The following is a 17,259-nucleotide window of genomic DNA, read 5'->3' as shown; positions in this document are numbered from 1 at the left end:
AAAGGATAGATAACCCCTTTAACCAATATACCATGGAATTCTTAAATGTTTATTTCCAAAATGGAGTGCATAAAAGTGTCTCTATATTAAAGAAGTACAAAATATTAGGGGAACAAATACAAAAAAAGAAATATGTAAGTGAAAGTTCTGTCATATTTATTTCCCTTTGGATTTTTGTGTTGGTATAGTTACAGAGTGGTAAATTATTTAGCAACAGGTAATAACTGCTTTATTCACACCCTATTGACTGTGTCACTCTACATCTGTTGAAGTGAATAGCCCCATTGTCCTGAGTTAGCTTGGCTGATGAAAACAGCAGTGTGTCTTTCCCTTAATGCACTGCAATGAGGGCACAGCGGAAAATCTTTTAGACATTAATCATTAATTGTACCAGACTGCAGAAAGTGTCTAATATTTAGATTATGGGTACAAACACACACCGTATACGCAGCAGATCTGCAGTAGATTTGATGGTGCAGATTTGATGCTGTGTTCAGTTATTTAGATCTAATCTGCTGCGTATCTGCTGCGTATCGCAGCAGAAAATATGCTGCGTATACGGTGTGTGTGTTTGTACCCTATGGGTGTAGATGTGATGCCTGTTGGACCTGCTTATAAAAAATACAGACATGTTTTATTGTAACTAGTTATACTGTATACACATTTCAGGGGTTGTCTCATGAAGAGAACCCGTGTCCATATGAGCACTGGGATTGGGTTATTGCAATGGCTGCATTCTGGGAGAGTTGTGGAGTAGTCACATTGAGAAATGAGTGGACAGTGAGTGGATCAGCCTTGTCACATAAGGAACAGAGGTACCTACCGGGCGATCAGAAGGTGGGAGCCACGGGAGGGCAGAGGGGTGGGCCCGGGAAAGTGCCGTCTCAAAGGCCACCCATCTCTTGGTGGATCCATGATGGCATAAGTCTAAAATCCGGGTGCAGACAGCCGCCCGGTAATAAAGTTTGAAGTCCGGTAGGCCCACACCTCCCTCCCTCGACCTAATGAGGATTTTATGTGAGATGCGCGGATTACCAGGGTGCCATAAAAAACAGGATGTCAGAGTTCTAAGTTTAGATAAGTATGACCCCGGTATGGAACATGGTAAGGCCTGCATCAGATAAAGAATTTTAGGCAATATGTCCATTTTTAGGGCTGCCATCTTACCAAACCACGATAGGGTGAGGGAGGACCAAACTCTCAGGTTTGTCTCAATAGACTTCAGAAGTGGGGGGAAGTTGGCTCCAAATAAGTCATTCAGGTCACTTGTAATATTAACGCCAAGATACTTTAGTTGTCTGGGTTGAACCTAAAAAAGGGAACTGTGTAGCTATCCAGTCGAACTCTCCTGAAGGTAGGGAGACATTCAGGAGTTCAGATTTGTGAGCATTGACTTTGGGTAAGTACCCATGGAGCCAAATTCCTCAAACTCCGCCAGAATAGCAGGTAAGGAAGTTCGTGGAGAGGTAAGATACAGTAGCAGATCATCTGCATAAAGAGAGAATTTATGTGTCTGTCCGCCGAGTGATAGGCCAGGGATAGAAGGGTTCTGTCTCAGAGCCACCGCCAGATGCTCCATTTTGACAGGGCCGTTTCTGCCATGAGGCGGAATGAGTATTCCGCCTCAGGCGGCAGATTCTGCGCCCCTGCAGGGGGCGGCAGACAGCAGCCCTGCGCCTGCAGCCGCTCACCTGTCCTGCCGCAGCCGTCCGGTCCCGCCGCCAATGCTTACCGCTGTCCCGCGCCGTCAGTCAGCAGCTGTCATCGCCCTCCAGCGAGTCGTGAGTGCCCGTGGTCAGCGGGGGCCGCGATGCCCCCGCTGACCCCAGGCACTCACGACTCTCTGGAGGGCGATGACAGCTGCTGACTGACGGCACTGGAGCGCAGAAAGGAACAGCGGTGGGACGGGACAGCTGCAGCAGGACAGGTGAGCGGCTGCAGGGTCGGGAGACAGCGGTGAGCGGGACGGGACGGCTGCTGCAGGACAGGTGAGTGGCTGCAGGGCCGGCCCGCGGGGGGGGGGGGGGGGGGGTGCGGGGCGTCCAGGCGCGGGTGATTCGGTTACGGCGGGGGGGGGGGGTGCGGGGGGTGCAGGCGCGGGTGATTCGGTTACGGCGGCGGGGGGGGGGGGGGTTGTCAGGGGGCGGCCGCCTGAGGTTTGCCTCAGGCAGCAGAAACCCCAGAATCGGCCCTGCATTTTGAGAGCATATAATAGGGGCGACAGAGGGCATCCCTGTCTTGTCCCGTTACGTATGGCAAAGGGAGAAGACAGGGACCCATTTACCCTCACACAAGCAAGAGCACCCTCATAGAGGGAAAGAATGAATTGTAACATGTGAGGGCCCATGCCCATCTCCTCAAGGGCTAGTTTCATGAAATCCCAACCTATTCTATCGAATGCCTTTTCGGCGTCAATAGAAAGTAAACAAGTGGGAATCTTATATTGTCTGGCGGCGGCCATGAGAGAGGACGTCATGAGGGTGTTGTCTCTGGCCTCCCTCCCGGGCACGAATCCAACTTGGTCGTAGTGAACCAGGGAGGGAAGCAAGGGACCCAGCCACATGGCAAGGATTTTAGAATACATTTTAATATCTAGATTAATTAGAGATATAGGGCGATAATTGGAGCAAGCTTCCCTATCCCTACCCGGCTTCGGGATAACCGATATATGAGCGCTGAGGGCCTGAGGCAGAAAACAAGCACCCTGTAAGATGGAGTTGTAAGATTCCAGCAGCGGGGAGGCGAGGGATCCACTGAACGTCTTATAAAAACGGGCCCCGGGCTCTTACCAATTTCTAGATTCTTAATTGCCACACTCAGTTCCTCAGGGCCCATGGGTTGCTCCAATTCCAACCACTTCTCCTCCGGGATGGTAGGAAGTTTATTTTTACGCAGATATGAAAGAATCTTCTCTTTAAGTAAAGAAGGAGAAAGTTGAGAGAATTTAGGTTTCAGTTGATACAAGGATTCATAGTAGGACCGAAATTCCTCCAAAATTTGAGATGTGGTGTGCAATTTCCCCCTAGAAGCAGAGTTAAGGGAAAGGACATATGAGGAGGACTTTCTCGCATGCAGAGATCTTGCCAACCACGAGCCACTCTTATCAGCATGTTCATAATAGCCCCGGTGCAATTTCTCACGCATACAGAGATATTTTTTATCCAGAGCTGAAAGAATCAGTTGGCGGGTTGTAGAGATCTGGGCCTGGAGTTCAACAGAAAAGGCCCTCTTATTCTGTGTCTCAGCCTGAGCCAGAGTGGCAAATAGTTGCTGGAGTTTTAGGGAGTTCGCCTTTTTGAGCCGCGCCCCATTGGCCATGAAGATACCACGAACCGTACACTTCAAGGCTTCCCATTTAATAGGTGCAGCTGTAGGATCAGTTCTCTGAGTTTCTAGGAAGGTAGTGATGACATTTTGTACCTCAGAATGGCACAAAGAGTCACGTAACAAATGATCATTGAGCCTCCATGAGAAAGGCCGATAGCTATGCTTATTGAACTCCAGGCCCAAATGAACTGGAGCATGATCATACCAGACTATGGCATCAATAGAGGCCGTAGGTGTGCATGATAAGAGCGGGTGGCTGACAAATATCATATCCAGGCGGCTATATGAGGAGTGGGGAGAGGAGAAGAAAGTATAATCTTTATTGGTCGGGTGCAATACGCGCCAGGCGTTTATAAGGTGGTGGGAGTGGAATTCTTTCCTCAGTCTACGCAGCGCTGCAAAGGAAAGGGATGACTTACCGCTGGAGGAGTCTAATTCTGGGTTCCAGACCCAGTTAAAATCCCCGCCCATGATGATCTTAGAGGAACCTGCAAACTCATCCAAACGGTGGAGAAAATCTAGTCCAAATTGGACCTGGCCCTGATTTGGGAAATAAACAGAGACAACAGTGAACAATTGTGAGGCGTATGAAAATTGTAAACAAAGGTAACGACCCAAAGGGTCTCTCAATACATTGGTAATGTCCGGCTGAAAGGAACGATGGAAGGCAATAGAGACTCTCTTACATTTTGCCTTATCATTTGTGGCATGATACCAAGTTGGGTAATCTCTATACGAGAGCTTAGGGCAAAACACCGTCTGGAAGTGCGTTTCCTGAAACAGTGCTATAGAGACCTTACGCTTCTGGAGGTAATATAGAATTTGGCTTCGCTTTTGGGGCACATTCATGCCTTTCACATTAAAGGAACATACCTTTATAGTATCCATAGGAGGTCATCTAAAGGGGAAGCGGGAAAGGGTCAGGGGGTAGGGAGGGTGGTGGCTAGAAAGGGAGGGAAGGGAGGAAGGAAAGGAGGGAAGGGAGGAAGGGGGGGGAGAGGGGTTAGTAGCAGGGAAGGGTAGAGAAAGAAAGAAAGAAAAGAGACAGAATGTAAGAAAACAACTGAGAAAACAAACAAAAGAAAGATAAAGTCTTCCATAAGAAAAGCAAGTGCAAAACATAACTAAATATGAATCTGTGCTCCACTGAAAAAAAGAAAAAGAAAGATACAGAATACAAGTATGATCATAGTCAGCCAGCTGCCTACAAGCCCTACTGGGGGGGATGAAAGCCCAGGAAACCAAAAGGACCCGTAAAGAGGCTCCGCACCCACTTCCCACCCCCACCCCCCTCCCCCAGACACCCCATGATGAGCATAACGCTCACCACAAATGAACTTAGAAAATGCCACAAACGTGTAAGCCGAACCAATAACAACACCCAAATCAAACATGGAGAAAATGATAGGGGATAGTACAAGTACTATCAGCAATGTTCATGACTCAGTAGCGCAGTTCCCCAACAGAAGCCGTATTAACGGCAGGAAGAAATAACAGGATACAGTCACTTCAGGTTGGAGGGCTATTGCTTGGAGTAGTCGGAGAGCCAGAGGATCTGTTTCTGCGTGGAACCTCATGCCATCTTTCCCTGCGCGGGGGGTCTACCGGGACCAAGACAGACAACCAATCTGGGAGCGAGATCATAGGCAGTCCGAGGGCTCCAAGAAAGCAGGCAGATCACCAAGGTGTCGGAAAATCACTGACTTACCGCCATGGCGGACTATCAGCTGGAAGGGGAACCCCCATCTGTACTGTATACCTTTCTCTCTCAGCGCCTCTAAGATGGGTTTGAGGGCTCCGCGAAGCTGCAGGGTGCGGCGTGATAGGTCAGGCAATAAGGTTATAGGTGTGCCATCCAGATCGAAGGGGCCGTTGCCTATGGCCGCTGCCATGATCTTGTCTTTTTCCTTATAAAAGTGCACCCGACAGAGTACATCCCTCGGAGGGGCATTTTCAGGAGGTTTAGCACCTAGGGACCGGTGTATACGGTCCAGTTCAATCGGAACATTGTGGTCGGGGCCAAGGAGAGTAGCAAACAGACACTGGGCTGCAGCCTCTAGGTCAGGAGGCAGCACAGTCTCAGGGATGCCGAGCAGGCGGATATTATTACGCCTATGGCGATTTTCAATGTCCTCCTGCATAGTGAGGAGATCCTGTATTTTAACCGAGTGATCATGCAGAATGGCAGAGTGAGAGTTCAGCCTGTCTTGTATAGCCTCCTGTTGGTTATCTAACTCAAGCACTCTGTGGCCTAAGTGCTTAATTTCCCCCCTGATAGCATCTACCTCTTTCTTGTAGCTGGTCTCCAGCCGTGTGACGCAGCGTTCAAAGTCCTCTTTCGTGGGTAACGCTTTTATATATGTCTTGAGGTCCCAGTCATCATCAGATTCCTCCATATCTGTACCTCGGGAGCGACCTGAGGGTGTCGGGGAGACCGCACCATGTTCATGCAGGCGGGCAGAGGCAGTGGCGCGCGTGGCGGCGGCCATCTTAGTGCTGGAGGTCTTAGAGCTTCTGCCTGTTTTCTTGTCAAAGAAATGCCGGATCGAGCCCAAATCAGCCTCAGAGGTAGCCGGAGAGTTCCTCTCCTTCCTCGGGCGGTTCATGGGATAAGAAAAGGTAGGTGGTTCAGCCTTAACGGGGTGTTAGGGTGAGGGCTGGAGCGGAGCAGAGCCAAGACGCGTCCTCACTCCTCCATTGGCAAGCCACGCCCCCTCCAGTCTTTCCTTTATGACCTGTTTTCTGTTTATAGCCTGTTCCTGGTTTTGACTTCAAGAATCTGTCAGATAAATCTCTCTGTGAAGAGGGAACCTTACTTATTTACTTATTTACTTATTTACTTATTACTTATTTACTTACTTATTTACTTACTTATTTAGATAGTGGATACTGGATCACTCTTGCTCAGTGTTTCTTTAGGGTAGCTACACACGTAACGAAATCGCAGCAGATTTCATGCTGCATGTTGACAACGAAATCCGCTGTGATTACGCTACTCTGAGTTTCAATAGGATTACATAATTGCAGCGGAGTTGTCATCCCTCTTCGTGTCATCCCCCATGTCCCCCATCCCAGCCAACAATGCGCTGTCCCGCCGCAGCACACTGATTGGCTGAGCGGGACGTCCAGTCGGCAGGAGCCACAAAACAAGCCAGAGCGCGGACGGGTAATGTATGCTGAGGGTTAAGGGAGCTGCCGCTTACATACTCACAGCAGGATGACGCGAAATCCGCTGCTTTTCTGTTACGTGTGAAGTTACCCTCAAAGTGAATCTGTCGGCTGCAAGTCATGTTCTAAACTGCTATAAAAAGACAAGAAACTAAGTATAGAAAGGCAGGCTACACCTCAATATATAATGTACAAAATATCAATAGATAATCTATAGATATTTTGTACATTATATATTGAGGTTCAGCCTGCCTTTCTATACTCAGTTCCTTGTCTTTTTGTACCATGTCCTTTGGAGTCTAGTGGCTAGCACTCAGTTAATACAATATTGGTGGTGCCCGAGGAGGAGTTTTTTTTTCAATGTTCTAAACTGCTAACATCGTCAGATTAATCCGACAGTGTGCTCATCTCTACTATCTATCACATCTAATTCAGGTTCCAATCTGCGGACACTTTAGATATCTGTCACGTGAAGGAGACTCATGGATTCTTTAATATATAGGTCTGTGCTTTCATTCCAACTTGGTGCACGTCAGGGGGTGGGGAAAGCCTTTTTGACATTTTCCAGGAGAATAATAGCCTTTTTTATGTTATGGAGGCACAGCTGGATGTGTCTACTTTGCCTAACAGCTATTTAATAAGGATGAGCTAACCTCGTCTGAACCCGAGCGTGCAGCATTTGATTAGCGGTTGTTAAAGAAGGTGGATGCTGCTCCTGCAAAACATGGATACAGCCTATGGCCATGTTCACACAATGTATGACACCAGCCCAGGGGCGTAGCTAAAGGCTGATGGGCCCTGGTGCAAAATTTTAGCTTGTGGGCCCCCCCATCTCCCCCCGATCAGGCAAAGTCCTATCTAACGTTATATCCAATTACTCTAATGTGCCACTATGTTCTAATGCCCTGTCACTGCCTCCACCTCATGTACTGCACTACTGCCCCCTATAATTAATGGACTGTACTGTGTCATTGTCTAATCATTGTATTCCAATCTTTGACTCTACAGCTGAAAAACTACAACTCTCATCATGAACTGCCAGTTGGAAACGATGGGGGTTGTAGTGCTGCAACCTGAAGAGCCACATGCTGCACAACTACAACTCCCATTATAAACTGTCAGCAGGGCACGATGAAGTTTGAACTTCTGCAACCTGGAGAAGTCACCTGATATCACCTGCAGTCCTATGTAACACCACAGATAACAGTGATATCCCTCTGAGAACAGATAATGTAGTAGTCACCTGCAGTCCTATGTAACACCACAGATAACAGTGATATCTCTCTGAGTACAGATAATGTAGTAGTCATCTGCAATCCTATGTAACACCACAGATAACGCAGTGATATCTCTGAGTACAGATAATGTAGTAGATGTCTCCTGCAGTCCTATGTAACACTACAGATAACACAGTGATATCTCTGAGTACAGATCATGTAGTAGATGTCCCCTGCAGTCCTATGTAACACCACAGATAACACAGTGATATCTCTGAGTACAGATAATGTAGTAGTCATCTGCAGTCCTATGTAACACCACAGATAACGCAGTGATATCTCTGAGTACAGATAATGTAGTAGATGTCACCTGCAGTCCTATGTAACACCACAGATAACACAGTGATATCTCTGAGTACAGATCATGTAGTAGATGTCCCCTGCAGTCCTATGTAACACCACAGATAACACAGTGATATCTCTGAGTACAGATAATGTAGATGCAGCACAAGCTGGAGCTCAACGCGGTAAAGATACGGCCATAGGACACAGCTTGGGCCGCCAAGGCAGATGTCTGGAGGAGGGGGCGCTGGTACTTGCTGTCATCTGATTAGGTAAGAGGACCAATCAGATGACAGCATGTGCCAGTGGGCGCAGCGGGACAGATTAGCGCAGTGCTTCCCAACCTTTTCCACCTCGGGGCACCCCTACTAAATGATGTTCTACAAAATAAGAAAACCGTCATACAGTGACTCACCGGTAATGTCTTCTTTGATCTGAGGCGTCACTTTCCCTTTTCCTCTCCATCCGGCCCAGACCTCCATGATGATTCTTTCCAGATATGTTTCATCCCCTTAGAACCTGCGAGACAAACAATTTAGGCTCTGCACATTTCTAGCAACTTCCTTCCCTTCCTCCCTCCTGTAGGCTCCCATAGTAACTGCGCTGTGTGGTGTAATGTGCAGTAAAGCGAGTAGGAATGTGGGATGCCCCCTGTATGTAGGATTCCCTGCTGTGCCCCCATGAGCTAATAATGGCACCAGAGGTGGCCCCCATATACTAATAATGCCCCCAGAGGTGCCCTCATGAGCTAATAATGCCCCCAGAGGTGCCCCCATACAATAATAATGCCCCCAGAGGTGCCCTCATGAGCTAATAATGCCCCCAGAGGTGCCCCCATACAATAATAATGCCCCCAGAGGTGCCCTCATGAGCTAATAATGCCCCCAGAGGTGCCCCCATGAACTAATAATGCCCCCAGAGGTGCCCCCATGAGCTAATAATGCCCCCAGAGATGGCCCCAATGAGCTAATAATGCCCCCAGAGGTGCCCCCATGAACTAATAATGCCCCCAGAGGTGCCCCCATGAACTAATAATGCCTCCAGAGGTGCCCCCATGAGCTAATAGTGCCCCCAGAGTTGCCCCCTATGAATTAATAATGCCCCCAGAGGTACCCCATACAATAATAATGCCCCCAGAGGTGCCCCCATGAACTAATAATGCCCCCAGAGGTTCCCCCATACAATAATAATGCCCCCAGAGGTGCCCCCATATACTAATAATGCCCCCAGAGGTGCCCCCATACAATAATAATGCCCCCAGAGGTGCCCCCATGAGCTAATAGTGCCCCCAGAGGTGCCCCCATGAGCTAATAGTGCCCCCAGAGGTGCCCCCATGAGCTAATAGTGCCCCCAGAGGTGCCCCCATGAGCTAATAGTGCCCCCAGAGGTGCCCCCATGAGCTAATAGTGCCCCCAGAGGTGCCCCCATATGCTAATAATGCCCCCAGAGGTGCCCCCATACAATAATAATGCCCCCAGAGGTGCCCCCAAGAACTAATAATGCCCCCAGAGGTGCCCCCATACAATAATAATGCCCCCAGAGGTGCCCCCAAGAACTAATAATGCCCCCAGAGGTGCCCCCATATACTAATAATGCCCCCAGAGGTGCCCCTAAAAAAACAAACATCCTACTCACCTAATCCACGCTGTGCAGGCAGCAGATCTCCTCCTCCTCTTCGGGCTCCATCTTGCGAGCCGCAGGGACGGGACTTCCGGCTCATCACGCCTGCCGGAGAGGTCACGTCCCGGCCTCCCATAGGCTGCTGGTATGAAGTGCCGGCAGCCTATGGGAGAGAATACAGGAGGAGGACGCTGACAGGTCCTTCTCCTGTATTCTGATCGCTTTAATGTTCCGCCCGCTCACTGTGCGGGCGGAACATCAAAGCGATCTGTGCATCCCGAGAAGCTGCGCGGCTGCAGCTTCTCGGGATGCTTAAAGTGACAGTGTCACAAGTGGCAAGGGGGGCCGTGCGTAGGGGCCCGGTCGCCATGGCGACCCCTAAAGCTACGCCACTGCACCAGCCGTTCGGTGACCCGTCGGCGTCACAGAACAGCCGGTGTCAGTGAAATTTATCCTGGCCAGATAAACTTTATTTCTATTGAATTGGGATGCGGGCGCATCTGTGTGCTCCTGCATCTCAATTCACCATTTTACACAATGGAAAATGCCGGCGGACTCAATGAATAGTGGTGGATAAAAATGACATGTAAGTTTTCGTTGCGGCCACTTGCAATTCCGGCCAGTGTGTATATTATGGAGGACATTTATTAAGTCCGGCGTTTTTTACGCCGGACTTATAAATGTCCCCACATCTCCGGCGCTGCGGAGATTTATGTAGAGGTGGACTGCCTCTACATAAATCCTGTGTGCGTCGGTGCGCACAGCCGAAGACCTACCTCTGAGTCCGCGCCCCCCGTAACGGCCCCTCCACACACCCTCCCCGCCCCACAGGCGTACTCGGTGTGAAGTGCCGATATGCAATATTTAATTTGCAAATCGGCGATTTGCGAATAAAATCATTCGCATATCGGCACTTTACGCCGAAAAAGTACGCCGGGTGATACATGTCCCCCTATGTGTATACACTCCGTCCGGGATTCCATTGTCTGCAGCACAGTGTAAATTTGAATGAATGGGAGAGAAAAAGCTACTGGTGCTTGTGCGCAGTGGCAACCTTTTCATTGGCTGGATCGCATCACATGGCTTCCAGCTTGCTCAGCTCTGATTGGCTGAGCAAGCTAGAAGCTATGTGATGCGATCCAGCCAATAAAAATGCTGCCAGTGCGCACACGCACCAGTAACCTGGATGTGCAGAAGAACCGAAGATGCGGACGGGGCTAACGGGGCAGCAGCCAGCAGGAATTTTAAATGTCTATTAACTCAGGAGGGATGGTGAGTATAGGATTTGTGTCTGTTAGTGTTTTTTACCCTACTGCCGGAGTTGTTCTTTAAGGTTGTTAATAATTTGTCAACAATTTTCGAGCTGGACATTGTCTGTCTGTCTTTTTCTTGGTTGTACCATCTGTGTGCCTGATGTATAGGGTGTAAAGGCAATAGAGAGAACAAAGCATCCGGACATCTGTGTATGTACTCTGCTACAGTTAAACCCCTTTTAATCCAGGTTTTGTGGGCAGTAACAATATATACTGATAGTATTGGACTTTTGACGCCACATCAGCTTAGTTTAATGTGTATTTTTGTATTAAATGGTAAATCTGTAGTTTACAAACAGAAATCCAAACTCCTGTGATTTCATCTCTGTCTTCTGAATGAAAAGACATCATATAATTGCATCAGGAGATAAAAGGTTATTAATAATTTGTTAACTCTATGTAGGAAAGATGATTGTGATTTGTTGCTAGTTGGATGTGACCTGTAGTCATTATGCCAACAGAGGGCATTTTGAATGACACTGTCAGTTATGACTTTTGTGAATGTAAATTATTGCACAGCTGTCTGACTATATAACCTAATGACCGTCACTGGGAAAATCACCCAAAACTGCATAAGGTAGTGGTTACTTTGTGCTTCTTAAACAGAACAAATAATATAGAATAAAATTATGTATAAACTGATCAGTGATAAGTTAAAACCAACTATATAATATTGTGAAAGACCTCTTGTGGAGTCCACACCTCAACAGGTCAGAGCAGTTTTGGTAACACAAGACCTCTGAAGGTTTGCTGTGGCATCGGCACCAAGTTGTTAGCAGCAGATTCTTAAAAGAGTTATCCAGCGCTACAAAAACATGGCCACTTTCCCCCTACTGTTGTCTCCAGATTGGGTGGGGTTTTAAACTCAGTTCCATTGAAGTAAATGGAGCTTTATTGCAATCGGCACCTGAACTGGAGACCACAGTAGGGGGAAAAGTGGCCATGTTTTTGTAGCGCTGGATAACCCCTTTAAATTCTTATTGCAAGGTGGTCTGTATATACCGGTATGTATTATATTTAGTCTACGCTTTTCCATCCTTCAAATAAAATACGTACTGGCATAAATCAGACCACATGTAGTAACAAGCAGGCTGTTAGGCTGTTGAAGTCTTTGGCTATTCTGCAGAATAAGTTTGAATTCCTGTGTATACCATTGGTGGAGACTGTTCTGTGAATGAGGCCTAAGTCTAATAGAGTCAGGTCTAAAAAAATGAATGATTCCTTTCACACACAGAGGACCACTCACATTCACTGTAGACACCAGCAATGTGCAGCGGGATTTGTATTGGGGTTTTGCAGAGTTTACAACTCACCACAGCTTACTAGATATGAGCCTATTTTCAACCAATTTTTATTGCTCCAGCGCATCAAAAAAGCAATTTTTTTAAAACCATTTTGTGGATACAGCAAAGACCTATGCGAGGCTTTGTCTCTAAATCTCGGTCAAGGCCTGGTTTCCTCTGATACTCATTGGGGGAGATTTATCAAACATGGTGTAAAGTGAAACTGGCTCAGTTGCCTCTAACAACCAATCAGATCCCACTTTTGATTCCTCACAGACTCTCTAGAAAATGGAAGGTGGAATCTGATTGGTTACTAGGGGCAACTGAGCCACTTTCACTTTACACCATGTTTGATAAATCTCCCCCAAAGTATATAATTTTTTACCAACTCTCAAGCACTTTGCACCTGAATACAGTGACACTTTACATGAGCAGAACTGTCCGCCTTCCTTATAAAACATGTATTACTGAATGGAGATTTCAAATCTCTCAATCTCTGGTCATATGTAGGTGGCATTTGTCTTTAAGTGTGTCTTGTGGTGTAACATAAAGGTCAGCAGTCTAAGTAATTACAGAAAATGTAATTAATTTATAGAAGTGGATTTAATTTCATGAGACGAAGTGTGCTTCGAAATGATTGTTTTAATAAGTAAAGGCTGTCTGTAAGAATCACAATATGGAGAGCCTTCTGGAGATCTGTCATGCTAATATAAAAGACGTGTGCTACTTTAGGAGGGCTGCTAGTCATTGCCGTGACAACCGCAAAGCGTTAAGTACAAGGAAATGTAAAGGTTTATTCCTCTAGAGATATATACACAATCTTGAGCATAAATAGAGAGAGGGGATATCCACTCAGGAATAGTAGTCTTTATGAGTAGAATACATTTGGCATCTCATTCAAAGGCAGTTACTGATGAATATAAGAATAAATAATAAATATGCTGACAAACACACATTTACACAATGGGAGAGATTTATCAAACATGGTGTAAAGTGAAACTGGCTCAGTTGCCCCTAGCAACCAATCAGATTCCACCTTTCATTCCTCACAGACTCTTTGGAAAATGAAAGGTGGAATCTGATTGGTTGCTAGGGGCAACTGAGCCAGTTTCACTTTACACCATGTTTGATAAATCTCCTCCTGTCTGTTTAAATTCCCATGTGTATTTGTTACAATCTATTTCCAAAGGGAAATATAAAACACCAATATTAGACTAAATATTACTGTTATTGTGTGACAATAGTGACAAAAGTAACCTAGAGCTGGGGTAATATGTATCTGTATGTGTTATATTCAAGAGTTTCAACTAAACGACCATGAACAACAAAAAAAGAGTTGGTCATGCATGTTTAATGTTTTATTTCTCACGTCTTTTCTGCACAGAAAAATGTGTGATTCATTGCAGCCTCCCCTGAAGATAAATGGTTGTTTACTGCAACTTCACCGTTTCCCGTGACTTTCATATGACTTTGGTTACTGACCTGGACATTGCATGTAGTTTCCCTATCTCCCTTTCCAATACTTTTCAATACCTGAGCCTAAACTACATACTACATACAGCAGCTGTAGTGGGGTGCCACCTCGGCCGTTGACTGGCTGAACGGACCTGACACTTTATGACCTGGGTCCCGACTCAGACTAGGGAGCCGCCGGGGACTTGGGGACTGGAGTGGCAGTATGTGGCTAGGAGGGTAAAAGCATTTCATTTCTTTTATCCTACCCCTTCCCGGCACTTTTGAAAAAAAAAAAAAAAAAAGTTCTGCCTGGACTTCTCCTTTAAGGTTGTAGTATAGATATCTTTGATTCTAATTTTATACTATACTATAAGTGGTATCACTTTTTCTCACAGGTGTTTATTTGCTCCTTTAGAGCTGTCTAAATGGTTAGACAAAAGGGTTAATATTAAGAAGGCATGAAATGCACAGTTAGTGCAGATCTTTAGACATCTCACAATACATAGCCAAGGAGCATTAAGTGGGAGGCTATGTGTAACCAGTCCAGCAAGAATGACCGGAAATTCAGGTCTAAAGGAATGCCATTTATATTGAGTGCCCTGAAACAAATTAAGATAGTAGACTTTGCTTTGTCAGCACTGCCCTGAGATTACATGGTGATAACATTTGGTTCAGTTAAAAATTCATGTTGCATTGCAGTCAGTGGAATCCTGGCCAGAGTGTATACACATAGTACACACTCCGGCCAGGAGTCCTAGCAGCATGTCAGTTATTTTGCGACATATCCGTTTTTTTGCAACTGATATTCATTGAATAGCAGCCACACAACACTGACAGCTCACACAATAGAAAATGCTGCTCCGGCCGCACTTTTTATTGTGTGCTATGGTGAAATGGGATGAGGGCACACACGGATGCACCTGCATCCCAATTCAAAACACATGAAGTTCATTCAAGTGCAGTACCGGCCGGGATAATCTTCACTGACACCGGCCGTTCTGTGACACGGCCGGGTCACAGAACAGCCGGTGTCATACAGGGTGTAAACCCAGCCTAAAGCTGTATGTGGAGTCATATCAAGTGTAGATATCTATTTCTAAGTAAAGGACCTATTAAACAAAGCGATTATAGGCCGTACTTGGCCGATTACTGACTGTTATGGCCGATAATGGCTCGGTGTAATAGGGCTTGTTAAAAAGTCACGATCAGCCGGCATGCACGATGGCTGATCGTGATCTTTCAACATACTGAAACAAAACGATCAGCACAGTGACGGTCTGCTGCACGTCACTCTCCTATGGGCCATCCAGATCGTCTGGGCAGCCCCCCACAGTTTCACACAACCCCCCACACTCTTCCCCGCTCAATTACACGCACAGACAGCGAGTGGGGAATGAGGAGGAAGGGAGCACTGATCTGACAGGTCGGCGCTCGCTTCGTCCTTAAAGTGTCAGCGTCGTTAAAATTTTTATTGCATAAATCAATAGTACAGGCGATTTTAAGAAACTTTGTAATTGGGTTTATTAGCCGAAAAATGAATTTTTATCATGAAAAAGCAGTTTGAAGCTCTCCCCCCCTGTCTTCATGGTTTTCCTATGGAGAGAGAAAGTAAAAGCAGCAAAACAGGACAACAAAGAGTTAATTTACATTCACATCCTGGGCTCTCTCCTTTGACATCAACACTGACCTCTCTGACCTCTAATTAGGGCTCTGAATAGTTCCCCTGCTGACCAATCCTTTGTTCTCGGCTCTCAGCTGCCCGCTAATCTCGCTCCTTCCCCCTCCCCTCTTCATAGACCAGACAGGATCCGACTGATGAAAGAGATGAAAAAACAGTCGAGATTTCCTGATTCTGAGGAGTGAACAGCAGAAAGGAGAGGAGGGGGGGACCTGGGAAAAGGCTTTTTACATGCAGGTAATGGCAGATTTGGCTAATAAACCCAATTACAAAGTTTCTTAAAATCGCCTGGACTATTGATTTCTGCAAAAAAAAATTTAACGACAGTGACTCTTTAACATCGGCCTCTGTCAATGTGATAAACCTGTTTCATAAAACTGACCTGTATCTGTATTGATAAGCTCCGAAAACATTTGTTTTCATTTTTTCCTTTTCGTTCAGTGTTTGGTCTGTTGCATTTCAGTCATTCTGCACTACATACTTGTTTCATTTAAATGTCTTCCAAGAATGGCGTTATTTCAGTCTACTCATGGTGCCTTATGTTTTTCAGCATTTTCCTGTGATGCGGGGCAGTTTTTGGAAATTAAAACTCAGTCATGCACAGAGTGTGCAGCAGGAACGTACTCATTGGGAACTGGGATCAAATTTGATGAATGGGACGAGATACCATCAGGATTTTCCAATGTGGCAACATTTATGGAGACCACTGCTGACTTTTCTGGAAGCAGACCTGATAGTTGTGATAAGTATGTTCTTTGGTTCTTTCCCCACCATGCTTTCCTTTGTGCTTATCTATGTTTTATTTCCATTATTTTATATTAAATGGGTACACCAAAGGAAAGAAAAATGTTTTTAAATCAACTGGTCTCAAAAAGTTATATAGATTTTTAAAAAATCTATTTTGTTAAGAATCTCAAGCCTTTCAGTACTTTTCAACTGCTGTATGTCCTGCAGGAAGTGGTATATTTTTCTGATCTCTGCCGCCATCTCTGTGGCAAATCCCCATAGAAAACCTCTCTTGCTCTGGACAGTTCCTGACACAGACAAAGGTGGCAGCAGAGAGCACTGTGTCAGACTGGAAAGAACACACCACTTCCTGCAGGGCATACTGAAAAGTACTTGAAGGCTTGAGATTTTTAAATAGAAGTAATTTTCAAATTTACAAATGTATATAACTTTGTGTATAACAATAATCTATTTATATATGTTTGTTATAGATGTTATAGGGCTTTAAGTGTGTGGTAGATTTAGTAACATTAGTAAAAAAAAAAAAATATATATATATATATATATATTTGTACAGATGTTTTACTTTAATGTCCTAACATGTATATCTTTGCTAGTTACAACATCTAGTACATTTAAAGAATATTTGCGCATTTCTGAATGAGGCCAAGCCCACAAAGATGATATGGCAGCCCTGCCACATGACCTATATCCTGAAAAGTAATCCATCAGCTACCTATTATATCTCATTCATGCCTTCAAGTGTACCGGGCAAAGGTCATTTTATACTGCCACACTTTATTTTATTAACGAGAAATAGACTCTGTGATGTATAATAGCACAGGTAACATCTCTCTATAGAGACCAATGAATCCTTAAAATACACATCTGTAATCCGAAATCATATTGTACATTTGTATGACATCCATCTAGTGTATGCATTACATATCCACGTTTGTATCAACCCCTTTACACCACACCCTGTAAATATATGCAGCACAAAGCATGTTAGGTTATAATCTTGGACAAAAACAAACATACCACTCCTCTTCCTACCTTTTCCTACAAAACTCTTAAAATGTCTCCGTCAGTTAATAAAACTTTTGACCAAGATGTATTGAACCTTAGGA

At 45.6% G+C, this 17,259-nt stretch overlaps 1 protein-coding gene across 2 annotated transcripts in view; it reads left to right on the top strand.

The window, feature by feature from the left end:
* ELAPOR2 (endosome-lysosome associated apoptosis and autophagy regulator family member 2) overlaps positions 1-17,259 on the top strand; it is a 93,096-nt gene that overhangs the window by 29,217 nt on the left and 46,620 nt on the right. Inside the window, exons 1-2 of one of the 2 annotated variants that reach the window (XM_069978425.1) lie at positions 13,422-13,538; positions 15,954-16,149. In XM_069978425.1, the coding sequence (XP_069834526.1) occupies positions 16,100-16,149 (50 nt within the window). In that variant the 5' untranslated portion in view covers positions 13,422-13,538; positions 15,954-16,099. Of the gene's footprint in view, positions 1-13,421; positions 13,539-15,953; positions 16,150-17,259 lie in introns of those variants that run through there. The other variant, XM_069978415.1, reaches the window with a different exon arrangement.

Source organism: Dendropsophus ebraccatus, chromosome 1 (genome assembly GCF_027789765.1).
Source record: "Dendropsophus ebraccatus isolate aDenEbr1 chromosome 1, aDenEbr1.pat, whole genome shotgun sequence".
Taxonomy (NCBI): Eukaryota; Metazoa; Chordata; class Amphibia; order Anura; family Hylidae; genus Dendropsophus; species Dendropsophus ebraccatus.
The sequence above is the reverse complement of the archived record's forward strand: the minus strand, read 5'-3'. Positions and strand labels throughout refer to the sequence as shown.